The sequence below is a fragment of the Schistocerca cancellata genome, chromosome 12 (assembly GCF_023864275.1).
Source record: "Schistocerca cancellata isolate TAMUIC-IGC-003103 chromosome 12, iqSchCanc2.1, whole genome shotgun sequence".
NCBI classification, from domain to species: Eukaryota; Metazoa; Arthropoda; class Insecta; order Orthoptera; family Acrididae; genus Schistocerca; species Schistocerca cancellata.
In genome coordinates this window covers 8,828,393-8,851,512 of record NC_064637.1, presented here as the reverse complement: position 1 = coordinate 8,851,512, position 23,120 = coordinate 8,828,393, and the positions used below count along the sequence as shown (strand labels likewise).

The following is a 23,120-nucleotide window of genomic DNA, read 5'->3' as shown; positions in this document are numbered from 1 at the left end:
TTTAAGGTCATATCTTTGTAAATTCTAGATCATAAATACTTGCATATTTCGCTGTATTTTAGGTCACTAAAATCAAGGCCCTATTCATTGTAGGTAACTGGGCCCCATTCGTTATGGATAACTGCGTCATCTGGAGGGCGGAAAAAAAAAAAAAAAAAAAAAAAAAAAAAAAAAAAAAAAAAAAAAAAAAACAGTGAGCGGCAATCCGAGTTCGAGTGCCGGTCCCGCACAAATTTCTATCGTCGCCATTCCATTACGTAGCAGCGGCTAATGACTCTGTACTTTGATCCTTTTATACCCCACACCTACCAACTGTTACGCAGCTGAAGATTATTCATATTCGCAACTGCGAATACATTTCATTCGTGAGAACAGCAAAGGTTCCTACCAACTAGTTGGTCCCAACACCGTTCGCAGGAAAATACCTGAAATTACTTCCACGTCTGTCGATGACCCTTCATCCAAGATAACTTGCTGCGTCCATCAGTTTCTCTTGATACTCCATATGATTGTTCCTGTGATTATAAGAAACGATGTCGTACTATATCAATGCATTTCGAAAATCAATAAATACTGCCTCTACCTTACTGCCTTGATACAGTTTTCAGTCTACTATATGTCATGTGAGAATAGTGCGACATTTCATAGTAACTACTTGCCTCATAAAATTATAGCAGTGTTCCATGTGGTCTCGTCTGCTCCATGTCAATATCGTCATCACTGAACAGTATAGCCAAGCGGCAAGCGTAAAAACTAATGAACTACACACAACCAAACATAAACAAACGCTAGCGCCTATCAGTGGTGATATAAACAGGTGGCCGGATGTTTGAAATGGACCGGCACTGCCACGGATGCCTGCCTCCGTGTTTCGAATCATGTTACAAACGTCGATCATCAGTAGTTGCCGGAAAACAAGGCAACTTTTTTAAAAAAATAGAAATGCTGCTTGAAACAAGTAACAAACTTCAATGTCGACGCTGTGTATTTAGTTTGATGCCATCGTGCCTGTTTGCTCTCGATGTTTAATTTCGTTTCCAAGGGCTCTGGCAGTCAGGTCACGGAGTGATGTTGGGGGATTTATGGACTGCAAGGCGGTTGTGTGAACTGTGCAGTATTTTTGCAGTCGTCACGTGCGTGCAGCGTAGTGTGTAAGTGCATTGCTTATTACGATTACATGTTTTAATTCAGTTTCGTCTTCGAAGACACGGCTTTGTGCCTAAGACAGAAACTTTGTTGGTAGAAGTTATTGAAAGGAGGAGGAGGAAAGGCAGTTTAGTTTTGGCCGTTTGGTGCACAATTTAATCTTCGAGCAAGGACTGCCAAAGTGTGAAGAGTGCTGCTGAGTACGCTTAGCAGTGGGATGATATAATTAGTTGCAGTAAATGAAGCTTTATATTTCTGTTTGGAAAGAGTTTAGATAAATATGTAATAACTTACACTCAACGGCGGACGACAATAAATCACACAGAGGGTAAAAAAAAATGATAAACGGAAATTAACATAATCCAAAAGAAAAACAGTGCTGCCGCCTTTAAACAACGTTAACATTGTACCACTAACATCCTCCCACAAAGTTACTTATCGGTGCTACAAAAACTAAATTACAAGCTTTAAATAAGTCCTAACAAGACTACATTTTTCATATTTTGTTTTACCTACTGGCTTTGTTGGAAAAACAGCTTGTTGCTCATTTGTGCTAATGTGGTTTAACAGAACTTTCTTAGCAGAGACTTTCTCCCTCATAAATAAAATTTTGATATCTATGCGCTTTATTTTATGATGGAACTGTGGGTACTTGCAATGCCTTATCACTGGCATATTGTTTTCATAAACTACAACAGCTCTTTGACTGGCAGAAAGACTACAATACAAATTATTGAGCCAACAGGTTTCACTAGTTGGCATGCTTAAGGCTATAGATTCTGATCCGTTAATGACAGAATCTGTGTGTAGCTTCTTAAATGCCCAAAGCTTTAAAAGATAATCACTTGTTGACTTTCTATATACACTGTCACCAGTCCAATTAGTCAACACAACCCAATAACAGGTTTTTTCCTGGCATGTAACAGACTATTTTAGGATTCCCGCAATATAATGCAACACACATTTTAGAACATTCCAAATCATCACTTGCATATGATTGGTACCTGCTTAGAATACTTATCGCTACACAAATCTAATAATTTTCTGCAGCTTTTCTCAAAGTACTATATGAAAAAAAATGTATAAATATTCAGTTAGATCTTGATAAGTTTTTGAAGTGGTACAGAGATTGGTAACTTGCTTTAAATGTTCAGAAGTGTAAAACTGTGCACTTCAGAAAACGAAAAAATGTAGTATCTTATGACTATAATATCAATGAGTCACTATTCGTATCAGCCAACTCCTACAAATACCTAAGTGAAACCCTTTGTAGAGATCTGAAATGGAATGATCACAAAGGCTCTATTATGGATAAAACAGGTGGCAGACATCAGTTCATTCGTAGAAAACTGGGGAAGTGTGATCAGTCGAGAGAGGAGGTAGCTTACGAATCACTTGTGCAATGAGTTCTAGAACATTGCTCAAGTGTGTGGGGCCCATACCAGAGAGGGATAACAGGGGATATTGAATGTATACAGAGAAGAGCAGTACGAATGGTCACTGGTTTGTTTGATCTGTGGGAGAGCCTTGCAGAGATAATGAAGAAACTGAACTGACAGACTCCTGAAGATAGGCATAAACTATCCCAGGAAAGTCTGCTAACAGAGTAAAAAAGAAAGTCTTTGAATGATGACTCTAGGAATACCCTACAATCCCCTACGCAACTTTCCTTCTCCTAATATTGTTACTTTCAATCTTGGATTTTCCATTGTTTGATTATTGCACACACAGAGCCATTCATCAGTCATTCTTCCTGTGCTCCATATTTGAATGGAATGGGAAGAAATCCTAATAACTGATACAGTGGGATGTACCCTTTGCCATGCACCTGTTGGTGGTTTGTGGAGTATAAATGTGTTATAGACAAAGATGTAGATTGATCAAAATTTTCCTCCATGGTAGTTGAAACAGAATTACATTCAAATACAGGCCCAGCGGAAACTTTCAATAATTTTTAAAGGTAAGTAATTTGGCAAGTAGTAGTAGTCCTGTCTATTAAATTTTGAACAATATTAATTTCCAAATAGTTTCTTACCAGACCTAAATCCCTGATTTTAAAATTATCACTTAATAAATTCTTTAAATGATCAATTTCACCCCGGGAAGTTGAAGTTATCTGCAGACCATCAATGTAAACAAGTGTCTTATGGCTGTTTTGTGTTTTTATGTACAAGAAATACTTATCATTTCTTACAAATTTAAGCCCGTTATTACTGTGTGGAATTTAACATACCAGTTTTTGAGTGGGTCCTTTAAACCGTACAGAGCCTTTTTAAGATCACAAACTTTACCATTTGTTGTATTCTAACATTCAGTAGATAATTTAACATAAGTCACCAACTGTCTCTCAATAGAGAAAAGCACTGCAAACATCCAGTTGATAGATGGTAAAGTTATTCTCATTACAGAAACTCAGAAAAAGGCTCACTGATGTTAATCTTGCAGAGTGACTGTATATTTCCGAATAAGTTCGTCTTTGTTAGAAACCTTTCGCTACAAGACAAGCTTTATAAGAAACATCATTGTTTCTTCTTTCTTTTTCACGTAAAAACTCGCTTCGTGTCAATAGCATTACAATAATTTAGCTTACATATATATAATCCCTTTGGTTATTTTCTTCCAGGGCTCGCAGCACACTTGCTGTGGCATCTTTCCGATTTTCAGCATTACTACGAAACGTCATTTTAGCGTAGGTGCTGTGGTGATCATCATTCACTGCAGTCAGTGGGCCTAACTCATAATCCTCTATGTAATTCGGGCATTTAATATTCCTCCTGGGTCTCAGATTGTATGTCCTCTCATCCTCAAAAGAAATTTCTGATTTCTCTGTCTTTTTTGATTTATTGTTCTTTTCTAAGCTGACCTCTGTTTTCTTCCACTACCTCAATTCTCATTTCTCCTCTCTGTCCCCCTAATTATGAAATTTTCTCTATATTCTCCTTCATTGCAACCAACTCTATCTGGTTCTATTACTAGGACATCAGTTTTCTTCTCTCTTTCAGATACTGCTGGTGGCAAGAAAACTGAAACTCGATGCATCTCAGTTTCCTTTTTGTAAAAATTCTGTACCCCTTCGTGTCATCGTGAACCAGAAATAACGTATTAATGTTTTTGTGATCTGGTTTCAATCTCTGTTCTTTGGGTATAAGGATACACACACGAACCACAAATATTTTCAGTTAAGGGTAATTATCTGCCATAAAAGACTTCAAAAGGAGTTTTGCCCCTTTAGGACTCGGACAAGTTCTGTTTAGTACATAAAGCCATGTTAACTGCTTCAGTCTGGAAATGTTAGGACAGTTCTGAAATCGTTGAATCCGCAGTTTCAACTGAGGTGCACATTTCCATTCCACCTCTTCTATTTTGCTGTGGTGTGTACACGGTGCTTCTTTGATGGGTTACCAATTTACTCTCAAAAAATGTGTCGAAATCAGTATTCGTAAACTCCGTAGAGCCCTTAATTTTCAGACCAGTTTCTCTCTCAGCTTTTTCAACAAAATTCCTGATCAAACTTGGAAAATCCAAGATAGAACAATGTCAATATTATCAAAACAATAGATTACTATTCACCATATAGGGGAGATGTCGAGTCACAAGAACGCACGAGAAACGACTGCTAGACGACTAGGCTTTCAGCCAAAGGCTTTCACCTGAAGCAGAACACGCACACACTCGACCACTGTCTCCGGCTACCGAGGCTAGACTGCGAGTGACAGTGCGTAATGGGAGAAGCAGTCTGGGTGGTGAGAGTAAGGAGGAGGTTGGGATGGGGAGGTGGATGGTTAGCAGGGCAGGAGTGGGGGATGGTCAAATATTGCTTGTGGGAGCATACAGGGATGAGTTGGGGAGAGGGTAGGGCAGTTAGTTGCAGTTTAGAGGTTATACAGAGGGTGAGGGGATGCATTGGTGGAATGCAGGGCTGTGTAGTGCTGGAGTGGGAATGGGAAAGGGGATAGGTGGGTGAAGGACAGTGACTAAGGAAAGTTTGAGGCCAGGAGGGTTACAGGGATGTAGGATACATTGTAGGGAGAGTTCTCACCTGTGCAATTCAGAAAAGCTGGTGTCTGTAGAAAGGATACAGATTGCACACGCTGTGAAGCAGTCACTGAAACGCAGAGTGTTACGTCGGGCAGCATACTCGGCAACTGAGCGGTCCTACCGTTTGTCGGCCACAATTTGGTCGGTAGCCATCTGTACGGAAAGACAGCTTGTCATTTGTTACGTTGACATAGAATGCAGCACAGTGGTTGGTTTTTTACAGGTAGCCCTGCCTTTGAAGGAGTAGGTGAGGCTTGTGACTGGACTGAAGCAGATGGTGGTGGGAGGATATACGGGACAGCTTTTGCATCTGGGTCTATTGCTGGGGTCATTCCATGTGAAATCGACACATTTTTAACACGAATTTTAACTAACCATCTCATATTTTGATGAAAGTTGCTGTAAAGCAAGCTTACATATAGATGGAGAGAAATGATCAATTTTATTAACATCTGTTGACTCATTTCGGAAATATGACAATTTAAAGTTTTCAAAAATCACCAAAAAACACTGTACAGCCATAATTTCAAATCACTGTAGCAATAGTTCTTATTAAGCTAAAATGTTGGGAGAGGTGTCATTCTTCAGCATTTTGCATGAGTTTACCTTTGATATGCAACGCAATATAGGTTAGAGGTAATTTTTTCTTTTATTTTGAATAATAATTTAAATCTTAAATTTCTCAAAAAGTGTATCTCCAAAAATTTTCAAAAAATTATGTAGAATGCTTCACACAATTGTTAACTAATTCCCTAAGTATGAAAGTGGGACTGTCATGGGTTCACACCTTTATAAAGTTTCAAAAATTCACATTTCACTACAAAATGACATTTTTATAAAATTTGTAGATTTAATGAATACATAATTAACCAGTAAATAAATTTACTAAATTTCCGCTTTTTCATAAATTTATTCATAATATGTTTAAAAGTCACTAGTGACTGTGATGAGTGATTATTTTATTAGAAGTATTTATTTTATTTTATTTTATTAGAAGTATTAATACTACGTCTTTAATGCAGTTGTAATCTGTATCTGTAACATTTAAGATTTGATTATTATATGTAAAAAAGAACAAACTGGGGCAGAAATTCCAGTTGTTGATTCCAACAATCATAAATAGCTAACCACTATTATTGTAGCTGTCCAGGCCCTGTTGTACCAGTTCAGGGTCAAGCCATCTGTAACTGTGTCTGTAGCTCTCACGATTCAGTTGCTTGAAACCTACAAGTCTTCGTGCTGATTTAGAGGCAGTTGGATGTGATGTGTTGGTGATTAGTGTGTTAATAGAATGAGATTTTCACTCTGCAGCGGAGTGTGCGCCAATGTAAAACTTCCTGGTAGATTACAACTATGTGCCGGACCGAGACTCGAACTCGGGACCTTTGCCTTTCGCGGGCAAGTGCTCTACCGACTGAGCTACCCGAGAATGACTCTCACCCCCATCACAGCTTTACTTCTGCCAGAACTTCGCTCCTACCTTTCAAACGTTACAAAAGCTCTCCTGCGAAAATTGCAGAACTAGCACTCCTGAAAGAATGGATACTGCAGAGACGTGGCTTAGCCACAGCCTGGGGGATGTTTCCAGAATGAGATTTTCACTCTGCAGCGGAGTGTGTGTCGATATGAAACTTCTGTAAGTTTGGAAGGTAGGAGCCGAGGTACTGGTAGAAGTAAAGCTGTGAGGATGGGCCACGAGTCGTGCTCGGGTAGCTCAGTCGGTAGAGCACTTGCCCGCAAAAGGCAAAGGTCCCGAGTTCGAATCTCGGTCCGGCACACAGTTTATTCTGCCAGAAAGGGGTTGGTTAGTGAACAAAAATTATCTAAGTCGTTAATCATTATTTCAGTATATTTTTTAGTGTTCTGTGCAGAAACATTTATAAATTTTAATCACACAATGGCTCAGGAGGGAAGATATTAGACACTAAAATGTTGCAATCCTTTGAAAAACAGAATTATTCTGTTTTTATTTATTTGAGTCAAAATCGTTCTTTAAAAAATAGACGGAATGCACAAGCAGGCCAAATACTTAAATTTGATTTATACAAAGGAAATACAGAAAGAATGTGAGGCACATAGGGTGAAGTAATAATAGTTATATATGAATAGATTACAAACACTAAATATAATCAAATCAAAAACTAGCCACCTCAATGGCATTGTCCCCGGCCCACGTCAAGGCCTCCAGCATGCAGGAAACCTGGCACTGAGGACAGTTGTACAGGTGCTCGGTAGTTTGTTTCTGCTTCACATTAGCAGAACGTCGATGTGGGCCTCCGAGATAATTCCATTTGGTCATATAATCCTTTGTTCTACCAACACCATTTCTTATTCTGTTGAGGGACTACCATTGGGCGTTTTTGCCGGGAGGGGGGTGGGGTGGCTCCAAAGGTGGGATCCGTGACACAGTATCCGTGTTTCTGGTTGTCCATAGGTTTTTCTTGTGCAGTTGAAGGCTACGTACTGTCTTTGACGGAAATTTTTGGAAAGCTCTTCATAGATTTCAGCATACTTGGGGAGGTCGATGTCCGTACAGCAGGTAAACAGCGTTTAGTTCCACTTTGTTTCTCTCTGTGTTCACGGAAACTTTCCGTTGATGTGTGGTGGCCCTACCCCAGCCAGGATGTACAGTTTGTAGTCAGGCGTTGCTCTCGAGCACCCTGATGTTGTTCTACATGTTGTTAGCGACATCCCCGTGCCTGCCAAGAACAGAACTGTACTGAACAGGGAAGGCATATTTAGCGGCAGAACAATGTAAAATTCAGTGAAAACATAAAGGGAATAAGAAATGTGCCTGAATGGATGTGTGGGATGCTCCCTGATATCCCAATGATATCAAAAGTTTGTGGTAGGTGTAAGAAGTAGATTGGTTCAGTGAAAAATATTCAAGAAAATAATGATTGTAGAAAAGCTTCGGATGATGATGAAACGAGCTATGTTCCTCCACCTTTAGCTGTTGTGGAGACACTAAATAAGTCTCTTAAGAAGTTAGGAGAGTCCCCTGTACATAGTACAAAACTTCAGACAGAGCAGTATTCGAACAAAAACTTAAAAACCAATGAGTTAGCACTTAAAAAGAAGTTATTTGTTAATGCAGAGAATTCCTTAGAAAATGAATGAGAGCCATTGAAACTGTCTGTATTAGGGAAGCTGATACCTGATTTTTGTTCAAGTGGCAGGAAAAAGAAAGTAATGCTACTATCTTGTTTGCCTAAACCTTTGGGCATTAAGAAGATAATGTGTGAATTTGATGCTCCCAGATACGTGGTATGCCAGGCAAAAAGGCTTTTGCAGGAAAGCGGTATATTAGAAAGTTCTGATCAGAAACTGGGAAAGAACTTGTCATAAGAAGTTGTGCAATTATTTTAATGAAAATGGCGAGATAAGCAGAGCAATACCAGGAAAGGAGACGGCAACTGTGAAGGGAGAAGATAGAGGTAGAACAGTAATATCTGAAAGACTTACTTTGTGCAGTTTAAAAAAAGCATATGGAAAAGTTTCAAAGCTAAATTTCCAGCAGTGAAGATCGGCTTTCTAAATTTGCAGAACTGTGCCCAAAACACTGCATTATAGCTGGCTATAGTGGAACACACTTAGTATGTGTTTGCACTACACATCAAAACATGAAACTAAAGATAGCAAATGCTAAGCTCAGTATCTTAACCAATGGAGAATTGGCCTCTTATAAACACTGTTTGGCAAAAGTACTGTGCAACGCAGCATCATTCCACTGCATTATAGGAAACGGTTGGTCTTGCCCAGGAAGTTATATAATAAATAAATAAACAAACAAACCTGAAAAGTGCACTTGTTAATGTGGTTGAATATATCACTTTTCGACAGGGGGTTGCAGTAGAGGGATGCAACTTACAAATAATGCGAAAGATCTCATCAGGGTTCATTGAATTACTTTCTGAAAAACTGGCTACATTGATACTCCACAATTTTCTATTGAAGCAACAAAGCTCTTTTCTTAGTGAAATCGAGAAAACTCGAATGAGGACAATTGTGTTGTTGTATGTGACTTCTCTGGGAATTACACTTTTGTGATCCAATATGAAGCCCAGGGTTATCATTGGTCAAGCGATTATTCAAAAGTGCACCCCTTTGTAGTGTATTACAAAGGAGGGAACAAAACAGTACATGAGTTATGTCATAATTTCAAACTGTCTAGACTATAATACCATAGCAGTCTACTGTTTTTAAAAAATGCTGATTCAGTTTTTAAAAACAAAATTTCAGACTGATATATGGAAGATAAACTACTTTTCAGATGGCAGTGCAGCCCAGAACAAGAATAAAAAGATTTGTAAACTTATGCTTCCACAAATAAGATATTGAAATTGAAACAGAATGGCATTTTTTTACCACTGCTTGTGGGAAAGGACCTTGTGATGGTGTCATTGGTACTGTTAAGAGATTAGTAACAAAAGCATGTCTGCAGTGGCTGTATGACAACCAAATTCTTACTTTGCAACTACTTTTTGATTGGGCAGTAAAAAAGTATTACATCTGTACACTTTGAAATTTCAACACACGAAGAGTGCGTTAAAACTGAGTGATTTCTGGAAGAACACTTTAGTCAATCTGTTTCCATAAAAGGACACAGAAGTTACGTGCTTTTGTACTGATTGCGTCAAGTACATAAAAAATATTGGGTAAAGAGATTTTCAGAAACAACAGAGTCTACTATTGCAACTGTTACAAAATCACCGGAAAAACTAACTTTTAAAGACATTAATGGATATGTTACTGTTGTCTATGACAAGAAATGGTGGTTAACTTATATTTTAACAAAAGATGAAGATCTTGATGAACTTAAAGTTACTTTCCTTCACCCAGCTGGCCTATCACTGTCTTATGCATGTCCTATAAAACCAGATAATCTGTGGTTATCTATAAATGATATTCTTTGTAAGGTAAACCCAGTAACACCAACAGGAAGATTATTTCAGATTCCTGGGGATGAAACTGTAAAAACAAAAGAAGCATTTAACAAAAAGTTCAGTCTTGGAACACAGACTGTTTAAATCAGGTTTTGCTAGTGACATTTGGAATGTGTGTGTGAACATTAAATATGATACATTAAGAATGAAATAATGTATATAAACACATGACATCATCTACATGTGTATGTGGAGTTGTACAACAAGACAACTCAACACATTTTTGACAAACCTAAACAGTCAACGTAAAAATATTCAATTAATCCAGAATGAGATTTTCACTCTGCAGCGGAGTGTGCGCTGATATGAAACTTCCTGGCAGATTAAAACTGTGTGCCCGACCGAGACTCGAACTCGGGACCTTTGCCTTTCGCGGGCAAGTGCTCTACCAACTGAGCTACCGAAGCACAACTCACGCCCGGTACTCACAGCTTTACTTCTGCCAGTACCTCGTCTCCTACCTTCCAAACTTTACAGAAGCTCTCCTGCGAAACTTGCAGAACTAGCACTCCTGAAAGAAAGGATATTGCGGAGACATGGCTTAGCCACAGCCTGGGGGATGTTTCCAGAATGAGATTTTCACTCTGCAGCGGAGTGTGCGCTGATATGAAACTTCCTGGCAGATTAAAACTGTGTGCCCGACCGAGACTCGAACTCGGGACCTTTGCCTTTCGCGGGCAAGTGCTCTACCAACTGAGCTACCGAAGCACGACTCACGCCCGGTACTCACAGCTTTACTTCTGCCAGTACCTCGTCTCCTACCTTCCAAACTTTACAGAAGGTCTCCTGTGAAACTTGCAGAACTAGCACTCCTGAAAGAAAGGATATTGCGGAGACATGGCTTAGCCACAGCCTGGGGGATGTTTCCAGAATGAGATTTTCACTCTGCAGCGGAGTGTGCGCTGATATGAAACTTCCTGGCAGATTAAAACTGTGTGCCCGACCGAGACTCGAACTCGGGACCTTTGCCTTTCTCGGGCAATTGCTCTACCAACTGAGCTACCGAAGCACGACTCACACCCGGTACTCACAGCTTTACTTCTGCCAGTACCTCGTCTCCTACCTTCCAAACTTTACAGAAGGTCTGCTGCGAAACTTGCAGAACTAGCACTCCTGAAAGCAAGGATATTGCGGAGACATGGCTTAGCCACAGCCTGGGGGATGTTTCCAGAATGAGATTTTCACTCTGCAGCGGAGTGTGCGCTGATATGAAACTTCCTGGCAGATTAAAACTGTGTGCCCGACCGAGACTTGAACTCGGGACCTTTGCCTTTCACGGGCAAGTGCTCTACCAACTGAGCTACCGAAGCACGACTCACGCCCGGTACTCACAGCTTTACTTCTGCCAGTACCTCGTCTCCTACCTTCCAAACTTTACAGAAGGTCTGCTGCGAAACTTGCAGAACTAGCACTCCTGAAAGCAAGGATATTGCGGAGACATGGCTTAGCCACAGCTTGGGGGATGTTTCCAGAATGAGATTTTCACTCTGCAGCGGAGTGTGTGCTGATATGAAACTTCCTGGCAGATTAAAACTGTGTGCCCGACCGAGACTCGAACTCGGGACCTTTGCCTTTCGCGGGCAAGTGCTCTACCAACTGAGCTACCGAAGCACGACTCACGCCCGGTACTCACAGCTTTACTTCTGCCAGTACCTCGTCTCCTACCTTCCAAACTTTACAGAAGCTCTCCTGCGAAACTTGCAGAACTAGCACTCCTGAAAGAAAGGATATTGCGGAGACATGGCTTAGCCACAGCCTGGGGGATGTTTCCAGAATGAGATTTTCACTCTGCAGCGGAGTGTGCGCTGATATGAAACTTCCTGGCAGATTAAAACTGTGTGCCCGACCGAGACTCGAACTCGGGACCTTTGCCTTTCGCGGGCAAGTGCTCTACCAACTGAGCTACCGAAGCATGACTCACGCCCGGTACTCACAGCTTTACTTCTGCCAGTACCTCGTCTCCTACCTTCCAAACTTTACAGAAGCTCTCCTGCGAAACTTGCAGAGCTAGCACTCCTGAAAGAAAGGATATTGTGGAGACATGGCTTAGCCACAGCCTGGGGGATGTTTCCAGAATGAGATTTTCACTCTGCAGCTACATCTATTCCTTGCTAGTAAGATACAGATAGACCTATGGAATAAAATAGATTGCCTTACATTTCGATCTATGGAAACCATGATGGAAACGACTACTAGTAGGCATAAGAAGAAGTTCGGAAAGTTACAAACTTATACAGAATCTACAAATAATACAGTGATGTCCGAAACTGTTATTAATAAGTCAGACAGAGTTTTATCTCAAGACAAAATTTCAGTTCTTGCAAAAGGAGGAAACTACGCTATAACACCTCTGAAAGTTCCTGTTGAGGATATTATTGCAAATGTAGAAGCAGGTATACGTACTCTCCCCAAAGAAACTGCAAATGCAATCCGGATCGAAACCACCAGAGTATTATGCCGCAGTAAACCTCTGGAAAGTAATTTAACTAATGGCGAAAGAAAGGCTCTGAGAGATTTAAATGCAGATGAAGACATAGTGATTGTTCCTGCTGATAAAGGGAATGCTACTGTCGTTTTAAATACAAAAGATTATCAAAGCAAAATTTTGAATCTTTTAACGTCAGGACAACACAAAAAACTTAAGAAAGATCCTACAGCCAGCGTACTACGGAAAACAAATAATCTGATAAAATCGGCCACTTCTATTCAAAAAGAAGAAAAAAGAGCTTTATTGAAGACTGAAGCTATGTGTCCTAGACTCTATGGCCTACCCAAGGTACATAAGAGGGACCTTCCTCTTAGACCGATTGTTAGTGCTATCAATTCTCCTACGTATGAAATAGCAAGATATCTAGCAACTCGTTTACATCCATATATTGGAAAAACTGACTCATATATAAAGGACTCACGTCATTTCATAGAGAAAATTGAAGGTTTAATTCTGACTCCTGAAGATATTTAGTAAGTTTTGATGTAGTGTCTTTATTTACTATGATTCCAGTTAACGAAGTTATGGTTTTTATAACAGATATTTTTCCAGAAGATCTGACTGCTCTTTTCAGACATTGTCTTACTTCCAGTCAGTTCCAGTGGAATAATGAATTTTATGAGCAACTTGATGGCGTAGCAATGGGTAACCCATTGAGTCCTGCAGTAGCTAATTTCTACATGGAGAAATTCGAACAGTCAGCCTTGGAAAAAGCAGATAAGAAACCATCTCGCTGGTATCGGTATGTAGACGATACATTTGTGGTCTGGCCACATGGTAGAGAAGCCTTAGACAAATTTTTTGATTACCTTAATAATATAAATCCAAGAATCCAGTTCACCATGGAGAGAGAAAATGATAACAAAATACCGTTTTTGGATGTTTTAGTTATGAGACAGACAGATGGAAGATTGAAACAACAGATTTTTAGAAAAATAACGCACACAGACAGATACTTACATAAAAACTCTAACCACCATCCACAACAAAAGAGAGGTGTGATTAAAAGTCTCGTTGACAGAGCTAGACGGATCTGCACGCCGGAGTATCTAGACGTCGAATTAAGACATCTGAAGCACGCTTTTGAGAAAAATGGCTACTCAAAGAAAGAAGTAAGCAGAATTCTGCATCCGAACAACAAAAAGCATAAGGACAAGCCCGAAAAACGATGGAAGAATACAGTCTCTCTCCCTTTCATAAAGAAAGTAACGGATCAGATTGGAAAGATTTTAAGTAAACATGATATTAGACCTGTTTTTAGACCAACGAAGAAAATTTGTCATGTTCTCCGGTCTGTAAAAGATAAACGCGCTCCTCTATCAGCCAGTGGCGTATATAAAATTCCGTGTACGTGTGGAAAAGTTTATATTGGAACAACAAAAAGAAGCGTAAATACACGGTTAAAAGAACACAGAAGCCTTTTCCGATTAGGAAAAACATAAATCGGCTGTAGCAGAACACGCTTTTCAGTCAGGAAATCATCAAGTGAGGTTTTCCAAAACAAAAATTTTATCTACGACGACGAACTATTACCCACGGCTTTGTAGAGAAGCAATTGAAATATATAAACATAGGGATAATTTTAATCGGAAAGAAGAGACCATGAAGCTTAGTGATATTTGGACAGTAGCACTACAGAATTGCTAGACAGTTTTATCCATGACGCGATTACGATCGATAGTTAAGTTTTATCTTTGACAAAGATTATCTCTGCGTATCACGTGTAACTCTGGTCACGCCCACTTTCTACGATATATAAGACGCTCTCAGACGTCCGACCCGTCAGTCGGCAAGACTCACCGGAGGAGAAACACCCCTCTGAAGATGTCCAGCGCAGCTCTGGACGAAACGTTAGGAGCTGAAGAGTTTCATGGACCACGACCTTACATCCCGGAAGGTTTACCAGAAGAAAAAGTACTGAATAAAATTGGGGAGAAGAGAAATTTGTGGCACAACTTGACTAGAAGAAGAAATTGGTTGGTAGGACATGTTCTGAGGCATCAAGGGATCACCAATTTAGTATTGGAGGGCAGCGTGGAGGATAAAAATCGTAGAGGGGGAGACCAAGAGATGAATACACTAAGCAGATTCAGAAGGATGTAGGTTTCATTAGGTAGTGGAAGATGAAGAAGCTTGCACAGGATAGAGTTGCATGGAGAGCTGCATCAAACCAGTCTCTGGAGTGAAAACCACAACAGCAACAACAACAACATGTTTGCTATCTTTGTGCCAAGTTTCATCAAAATCTGACACGGTGAATAAGATTTGACACTGAGATACGAGCCATGAGGTTGGAAGCAGGTGTTGAGTAGGGATGGACAAGGATATCGTATAGGTTCAGGATACTGCTGTGGGAAGGGTGGGAATGACAGTGGGGACGATATTTCTCAATTCAGGGCACGACGAGAGGTAGTCAGAACCGTGGCGTAGAATGTGCTTCAATCCTGGGTAATGCTGATTCACAAGAGGAATGCTCCTCTGTGGGTGGTCAGTGGGAGTTTAGGAGGTGGTGGGTGATTGGAGAGAGAAGGCACAGGGGATCTCTTTCTGTACAAGGTTGGGAGGGTAATTATGGTCTTTGGATGCCTCAGTGAGGCCCATCGTATATTTGGAGAGGGGCGGTTCATCACTACAGATGCGATGATCGTGGAGGCTAGGGTTTATAGTAGGAACCTCTCGGTATGTATGGAATGGGTAGTTGCTGCCCAGGTATTGCAGGTGGTTAGTAGGTTTGATATGGACAAAGGTACTGTGAGGTCGGGATCATTTCTCAGGTGGTGGATTGCGACTCTTTCTGCCGACGTAATTTTAGCTCGTCTCCAAATGTCTCCCACATCCCCTTTAACTGACAAACTCTGCCTTGCAGGCCTACTACATTTATCCCTCCCTCAAAAACTCACTCTCACCACCATACGGAATCCAGAACCTAAACAGACATAAAACACCATCAGGTACCTTTCCTCCAAAAGCCTTAGTTCCACAGAACTTCCAAAGGACTTACCTATTGCCCCATTCTCAAATTCAGTCATGCTGGACTTTTTGACTTTATCTCCTTCACATTGTCATTACAGTGGAAACAGTTCTTCGCCACCAACCCTACCGGTGGGACTCGACCAAAGAGCGATGTCGAACTCCCCTATCCGACCCCTACAAACTGCCTGTCCGCATGAATGGGCATTTGCAAACTGTGGCTGGGAATATGCTGCACAAAACAACATTCTTCATTTCAGTGACTGCTTCACAGTGTACGTTCCGTACGGACCATCAGCTTTTCTGAATTGTGCAGGTGGGAACTCTCCCTGCAGTACATCTTACATTCGCAGAACTGTCCCGGCCTTGACCTTAGTTATTCACTGTCCTTCAACCCCCCCGCCCCACCCCCCCAACCCCCGCCCCCTGTGCCTGTTCTTGCTCCAGCATTACAGAGCCCTCTATTCCACAAACACAGACGGTCTTTTTACTTTTCTCCTTTTCCGCTCCCCATCCCTTCTGTCTAACCTCCTGACTGCACCTAGCTGCCCTACCCTACCCCCATCTCATTCCTGTATGCACACACGAGCAGCACGTAACCGTCACCCATTCCTATCCTGCTATCCTTCCAGTTACTTGCTCCAGCCTCTTCCTGACCCCCACCAAGCAGATTGCTTCTCCCATCGTCTGCTGTCGCTCATAATCTGGCCACGGCAGCTAGTCAGTGGTCGTGTTTGTGTGTGAGCAGTCCCTTTTCGTGCAACTGGACGTCTCCACTGCACGGTGGGTAGTAATCTACCCTTTTCACAATTGTCATTATTCCATCCTGGATTTGTACTTTTTTAATTTGTTCATTACATAGTTAAATTTACGTTCCTGATCGAGAGCACTATTTTGTCATTGTAATCTGATATTTTCAAGTTTTCAGTACATTTGAAGTCAATAATAAGAACAGTATTCCAGGTCCTCTGTGCCAATGGAAATTCCATTAATTCCACAAGATTTTACTTTGCTAATGTATTAGTGTTGTTTGTAATGTCAAATGTTTTTTTTTTTAGGGCATATATGTCTGCCACATTAATAATGTCAGTGGTCTGTCAGCACGGTATCACACTGTTAATGTGTCCTTAAATGTAAGAAGTGATTATGAGGACAGCTGCCAGGTGATGTTGGCGTGCTGTTGCTGTTATTCATTGCATTAACATAATGGCATTAGGTGAAACCTTCATAGTCGTATAAGTATAGGTTTCTGTGGCTTTTTTTTCCAGTGCTTGCCATCATATCTGACAGATGTCCACTTGACAACTCCTCCCCCAGCACATCCAACTCTCTGTGGTTTGAAGGCACACTCGACAGCACAATGGCTTCGAAGTCTGAGTACAGTGGCAGATGCCACGTGGCCGGTGAAGATGTCAAACTGTGTCGTGCAGGCATTGACGACTTGCCTGACGAGATACTGGTAACGATTTTCTCATACGTATCTTTCAGTGACCTAGTGGATGTGGTACAGAAAGTGTGCCACCGTTGGAGAAGGCTGTCACAAGAGATGGAATTGTGGGCTGACAAGGATTACCATATAGGGTAAGAAACCTACTAATACATAGAATGTGAATTGTCCTGCTTTCAAAAAATACTGTTAGGTAATACCTTTATTTCTTATATTGTACAGTGACATGGGAAACTTTAGATTTGAACACACTGTTAGTTCAGCTTAGATCATTGGAGTATTCTGATTCTGTACTTAAAATGGACTTCATTTTAGTGTCCTGTAAAGGAGCTAAGATCTATTTTGTGTTTGATATATTTATTAGATTGAGTGTTTTGTGTAAATGTGATTTTTCTTGTGTGTGATTGTGTGCGTGCGTGCGTGCGCGCGCGTGCGCGCGCGTGCGTGCGTGCGCATACACTCTATTAATGAAAATTACTTCAGCATTAGACTTGTACTCTGTGCCACTTGTGCGTATAGTGACCTTTTTACCTTCAAAAGTGGAAACTCCAGGTTGGAATATTAACAGTTTAAGGGAAAGATAGATTTCTACATACTGTAAAGCTGACATTAAGTTACAGACAGGCACAATTAAGACACTTGCACAACAGCTTTTGACTTTCTGGTCCGAGCTGCCGGAAACGGCAGTCGTGTGTGTGTGTGTGTGTGTGTGTGTGTGTGTGTGTGTGTGTGTTTTTTTTCCTCCTCCTCCTCCTCCTCCTCCTTCTTCTTCTGTCCCCTCCCCCCCCCCCTCCCCACCAGTAAGTAGCGATCTATCTTTACCTCATACTGCTGATCTTTTTACTTTTCTTTCTTACTCTTTTACTTCTGTACATGAGCACGTACTCATTCATTTTTTTCTTGCCCTCATTTTTGTTCTGATGTTTTGGAAAATTCTGGTTGGTCAGGGGCGGACTGTGCAGCTCAAATATGTTCCTGCCCACTTCCAGTTACTACTTTTCACTAGACTGGAACAAAATGTGCAGCTCCATCTCAAAAATTGTGAATTTTACAATCACAGCTGTCTTTTATAGCTGCCGATGTGATTTCTGTTAAACAAAAATGGGGGGTAATGAAGAATATGATTTAAACCCATTGATTTTGCTCAGTGTATCAAATAGTTTGGAGGCTGTGAAATTTGGTCACTCACTTTGTAATACACACAGTATAGAGATCCCTAGATGATTTTGGAATTATGGGCTGGGATGTCATTATTAATGCCTCCAAACATATTAAAAACTTGAAAATATTTGAACTACTGTGAACAACAGGGCTGTCATTGGGTTAGTAAATTAAACTGTGGTATGTTCAGTGCATAAATGTTGTGACCAAATTATTACCTCAGTGTAGTTACCACAGTAGAGCATCTGGGGTAAATTAACAGTACATACTTGCAGTGGTATATCACATTGCTAAAGAGCCTGAAAATGAAGCCATGTTGGCTTTGAAACCAATAAAAAATAAATTAAAACAATGAACACTGCTGAGTGGAAACAAAGCAGAAAATCTTTGTTCTCTCTTTCTTGAAGGCAAAAAAGGAAGAGAGAAAGTTAGTTGCTAGACACTTGTGGATTGACAGTAACTAGTTCTGAGACGAGGAAACTAAAGCAGAAATGCTTAAATTTGGTACCAAACTATTCTTTTTTCCTTTTGCAAACAAAGATCCATGATTATTACCCTAGTTTTTCTCAGCACTGCAGAGATGAATAATATACAGTGTGTGCCATTATTTATCCAATGACCACCTGTGTGTTGCAGTAGATGCCGGGCAGCGAGCATTCCGTTGCCTGGCAGTTAGGTGCTGTGTCGCCGGTCTGTGGCTGTGGTACGACACGATTACATTTAAAATATAAGCAGATAAAATTTGTAGTCACTCATATCGTGCAAGGAGGTGGTGGAACAACCTGCCATTATTTTCCACACATTTCTGACATCTACTCAAGAAATTATTAATCACATGATGTAATTCTCTCTGAGATGGTGAATTAATTTATTCACAGATGTTATCCTCGAGTCCCTCTATCGTGTGAGGATTTGTTGTGTACACTTTGTCCTTAAGTGCACCCCACAAATAATAATCACCTGGGGTTAAATCAGTACTTCACTGTTACTAATCAGTCTTTTATAGAACACATCGTGAATTGCGTGCAAAGCAACATTGGCCATATAAGCCCTTGCCGAATCCTGTTGAAAAAATGTGAAGCTTTGTTCTTTCACTCAGATCATTAAATGGTCACAAAATGTTTTGCAGCAATTAATAAAATAATCTGGGCTATTATTCTGTGGTTGAAGGGATATCACTTTAAAACCGCATCTGCGGAGCACATTTTCGAGGGGGATCGTAGCTTTGTCGAATGTGTGATTCGCACCCCGGCTTGCTACCGACTACAGCAAAATTCAGCTTCCACGCAGTGGCGTGACATCACGTTTCAAATACTCGAGCGCAATTGGCCGTTGTCGACAGTCGTCATCCGCTGTTACTAGCGAAATCTCTTCGACCGCAGCATAATAGCTCGGGATATTTTATTACTTGTGACACTTCCCAGCTATGAAAGTTTACATGTTACAAAATGTTTTACACATATCTTTCACTTGTAACAGTGCCATTAAAAAAACTGGGCCTGTTATTCTGTCACCACTAACTGTGCATCACACCCCTATTTTCTGATCACGAAGGGGTTTCTCACGAAGCACAACAGGTCTGTCTGTCTGTGCTCCAGTGTCCACAACTTTGGGAATTAACATACCTGTGTAAATGGAACCGAGTCTCATCTGAAAACAGAACGAGGTAGGGACCTATTTCACCGCGAAACACTCATTTTAAAACCCTTTCGCAAAACTTAACCCTGTGCGCAGGAACGTCGGGTCGAATTTCTTGTACTACTGATACTTATAGGCCTTAGCCGAAGCGGCTTAGCACCTCTCTGTACAGAGGTGCACAATATTTGTGTTTGCCGTGAAAGACGTCTAAGAGACTTTTTAGGGGAATTTTGCAGGCAGTATGCGATGCCATCGAGATGAGCTCCTGTGAACACTACGCCGTCATTTACGCTTCTTCTCTTGACACTTCCCGTTTTAGGAAATTTATTCACTAATTTGTGAACTCGAACACCCGGAAACTTCTGCTCGAACAATCTCCGAACAGTAGGTGTGGACTCGGTTCACACGTACGAATCGTAAACAGACACTCGTTGTGGAATTAAATAATTTGCTCTTGCCATTTTTGCTTTTACAATCTTTACTGTTACACTCGTGATGGCTGTTTCACAGCTCGAATGACACTAGCCTGCAAGGCGGGTACGTCCGTACGGCCTTCAGGTTAAAACCCACAGAAAAAGAGGGGCCGTACTGCTGGCCCGTGGGACAAATTTGGCGGGCAGGTGCATCTTCTGTGACCAGCCGGCAATACCCCGAGCAGGCAGTCCTCAGATAAATGGAACATCCTGTATATTAGGATCAGTCACATTAAGAAACAACTGGTACACATTAAAATTGACAGAGGTGCCAGTGCCAGATGGAATCCCTATCAGCAGGAGTTGGGTTATCCGTGCTTGTGACCGTAATGTACTTGAGATCACCTGACCAAAATACCGTATCCTTTAATTGAAAGGAAGCGCAGGTTGCATCCGTCTACAGGAAGTTTAGCAGCAATGATCCCCAAAGCTACTGTCCAATGTCATTGACGTAGTACTGGTTCAGAATCTTAGAACATATTCTGAGCTAAAATGTAATAAGGTATCTCAAACAGAACGATTATCTCTATGCCTGCCACTCGGCACAGATTCTCAAAACGTCGATCGTGTGAAACCCTATTCACACTTTTCTCAGTGGCATCTTGAAAGCTGTTAATTTCCCGATCGGTAGGATTCGACACGTCATCATGAGTGGAGAGTTATTAACAGAAGTAAAGGTTCTATATTAATGGCCTGGGAGACAATATGAATAGTTACCTTGCACTTTTCACAGATGATGTTTATCTATGATGAAGTACTGTTTGAAAAAATCATAAATGTTTAGTAAAATCTTAATAAGACTTGATAGTGGTGCAACTTGCTTCAAATGTACAGAAATTTAAAATAATGTGCTTAATGAAACACACAAATGTGGTATCATAAGAATACAATATCAGTGAGTTGTAACTAGAATCTTCTGCAGACACTTTTGTATAACTGTTATGATATGAAATGAAGTGACAATGAGCAGTTTCAGATAAAGCAGGTGTAAAACACCAGAAAAATGTAATCAGTTTACAAATCGAATTGCTGGCATTTTACTCGAATGATCTGTGCGAAAGGGGACTGACAGGTGAATTAAAGAATACAAAGCAGAGAGTTGCCAATGAACACAATTTTTTGGTGTACTATTTAGAATCTGATCCCTCTGCTTCAGTATTATTGTCCTTTGCTGTTGATACGTATTCATAATACTGTTGTTTCATATATTGCTATTTTTAATATAGTTAATAGTGACATTAATAACCACCACTTCTACCAATGAATGAAGTGACGCAGTGACAAGACACTGGATTCATGTTTAGGATGACAGTAGTTCAGAACCCTTTCCACCCATCTAAATTTAGGGCTGCCATTATTTCCTTAAATCTATTAATGCAAATATTGTGACGGTTCCTTCGAATGGGCACGGCCGATTTTCTTCCCCATTCAGATCCCGTTCGCATCTTCAGGAACCGCACCTCCCCACACTCGGCCGGAGAAGCGGCATCCTTCTCGTTCCTCCGGCACTTACCATTGACGGAGCTGTTTCGGGAATCCTCTGCCCGGAAATTTACAGACCGGCGATCTGATGCCGACCGGGGGCTGAAAAACCACCGACGACTGCAGGTTCCGGGGCTGCCGACTTCTCGTCCGTTCCTACATCCACGGCAGATAGGATCTTAAAAGATTTTTGTCGACCTCAAAAAAGTGCCGAAAGGAAAAAAGAACAACTCTGTGGAAATGCTGCTCCATTGACACTAGAGGCACCAGAGTTCCTTCACACTGTCAGACTCTGAACTGGTGTCGGCTGATGTTTTTCGATCCCCACCAGTGTCAGTGATCCCGGACTGTGGCCTGTCCCCTTTACGCCTAACGAGGATGCCCTAAATGCGAAAATTCGTGAAAATGGTGTGTGTAGTGCTATCACCTGCTAGAACTACAACTAATTCCCTCTTGTGCTGCAATGTGTGTTGCTCTCTTAGAAACACATTTCACTCGTTACCATTCTCCAACTCTGGGGGTTACTGTGCAGTCTGTCAGGATGGCGATAGTCCTGATAGAGTATCAGACGAGGTGTGTACATTGGCTCACACGGAGGTCGTAAGTGTGTGAGTTCCACTAGGGAGGAATAGTAGTGGATATTTATCCTTGGGCAGAGCACTTAAATACTTGAGCTGACTGCCTTAATCAAAGAACCCCACCCCCACCCCACCGCTTTTCACCCTTCTCGGGGATTTCAGTGTACACCACTCCTTGCGGGGAAATAGTGTGTCGTCTGGTAGTGCCTTTGATCGACTACTTCTTTCCAGTCTTCATCCGTCTCTCCTCAGTGACAATACTTTTATCCAGCTCAGTGTAGCTCGTGGTACCTTCTCGGCTATCGACCTCGTGATCTCTTTCCCATATCTGGTGGCTTCGTTACAGTGGTCAGTACACGGTAATTTTGCACCGGTGACCATTATTTGGTGATCCTGTCACTTCCTGTTCACGGACCTAAGGATCAGTTACTGTAGCGGGCTCTTCAAAGAGCCAATTGGCAGTTGTCTACCTTTGCTGTCAGCTTCATTCTCTCTGTCGGATTGCACCGACGAGATTGTGTGTGACGTCTCCGATGCAATCGCCCGTACAGCTGGTCTGCTTTTCCCCTTTCTACAGGCCCCACCGTCACTTACTGGTGCCCTGGTGGACGGAAATGGACCTGAGACATTGCAACAGCTACCGGGAATTTTGAAAGGCCCTGCAATGTATCGAGTGACATTCTTCACAGAACACCCCATTACATTTGAGTGGCTCCGTCCTCAGTTCCGTAATCTAATTAAATAAGGTAAGGA

General features: G+C 41.3%; 1 protein-coding gene and 2 non-coding genes across 6 annotated transcripts in view; 2 read left to right on the top strand and 1 right to left on the bottom strand.

Moving 5' to 3' along the window:
- The first annotated feature begins 667 nt into the window (after positions 1-667).
- Positions 668-23,120, top strand: part of LOC126109885 (uncharacterized) — a 147,171-nt gene continuing 124,718 nt past the window's right edge. Inside the window, exons 1-2 of one of the 4 annotated variants that reach the window (XM_049914974.1) lie at positions 668-1,151; positions 16,857-17,169. In XM_049914974.1, the coding sequence (XP_049770931.1) occupies positions 16,949-17,169 (221 nt within the window). In that variant the 5' untranslated portion in view covers positions 668-1,151; positions 16,857-16,948. The other 3 variants (XM_049914971.1, XM_049914972.1, XM_049914973.1) reach the window with 3 other exon arrangements.
- Trnal-caa (transfer RNA leucine (anticodon CAA)) lies at positions 6,887-6,961 on the top strand. The gene has a single exon. It is a non-coding gene; the product is annotated as a tRNA-Leu (tRNA).
- On the bottom strand, positions 11,066-11,140 carry Trnas-aga (transfer RNA serine (anticodon AGA)). The gene has a single exon. It is a non-coding gene; the product is annotated as a tRNA-Ser (tRNA).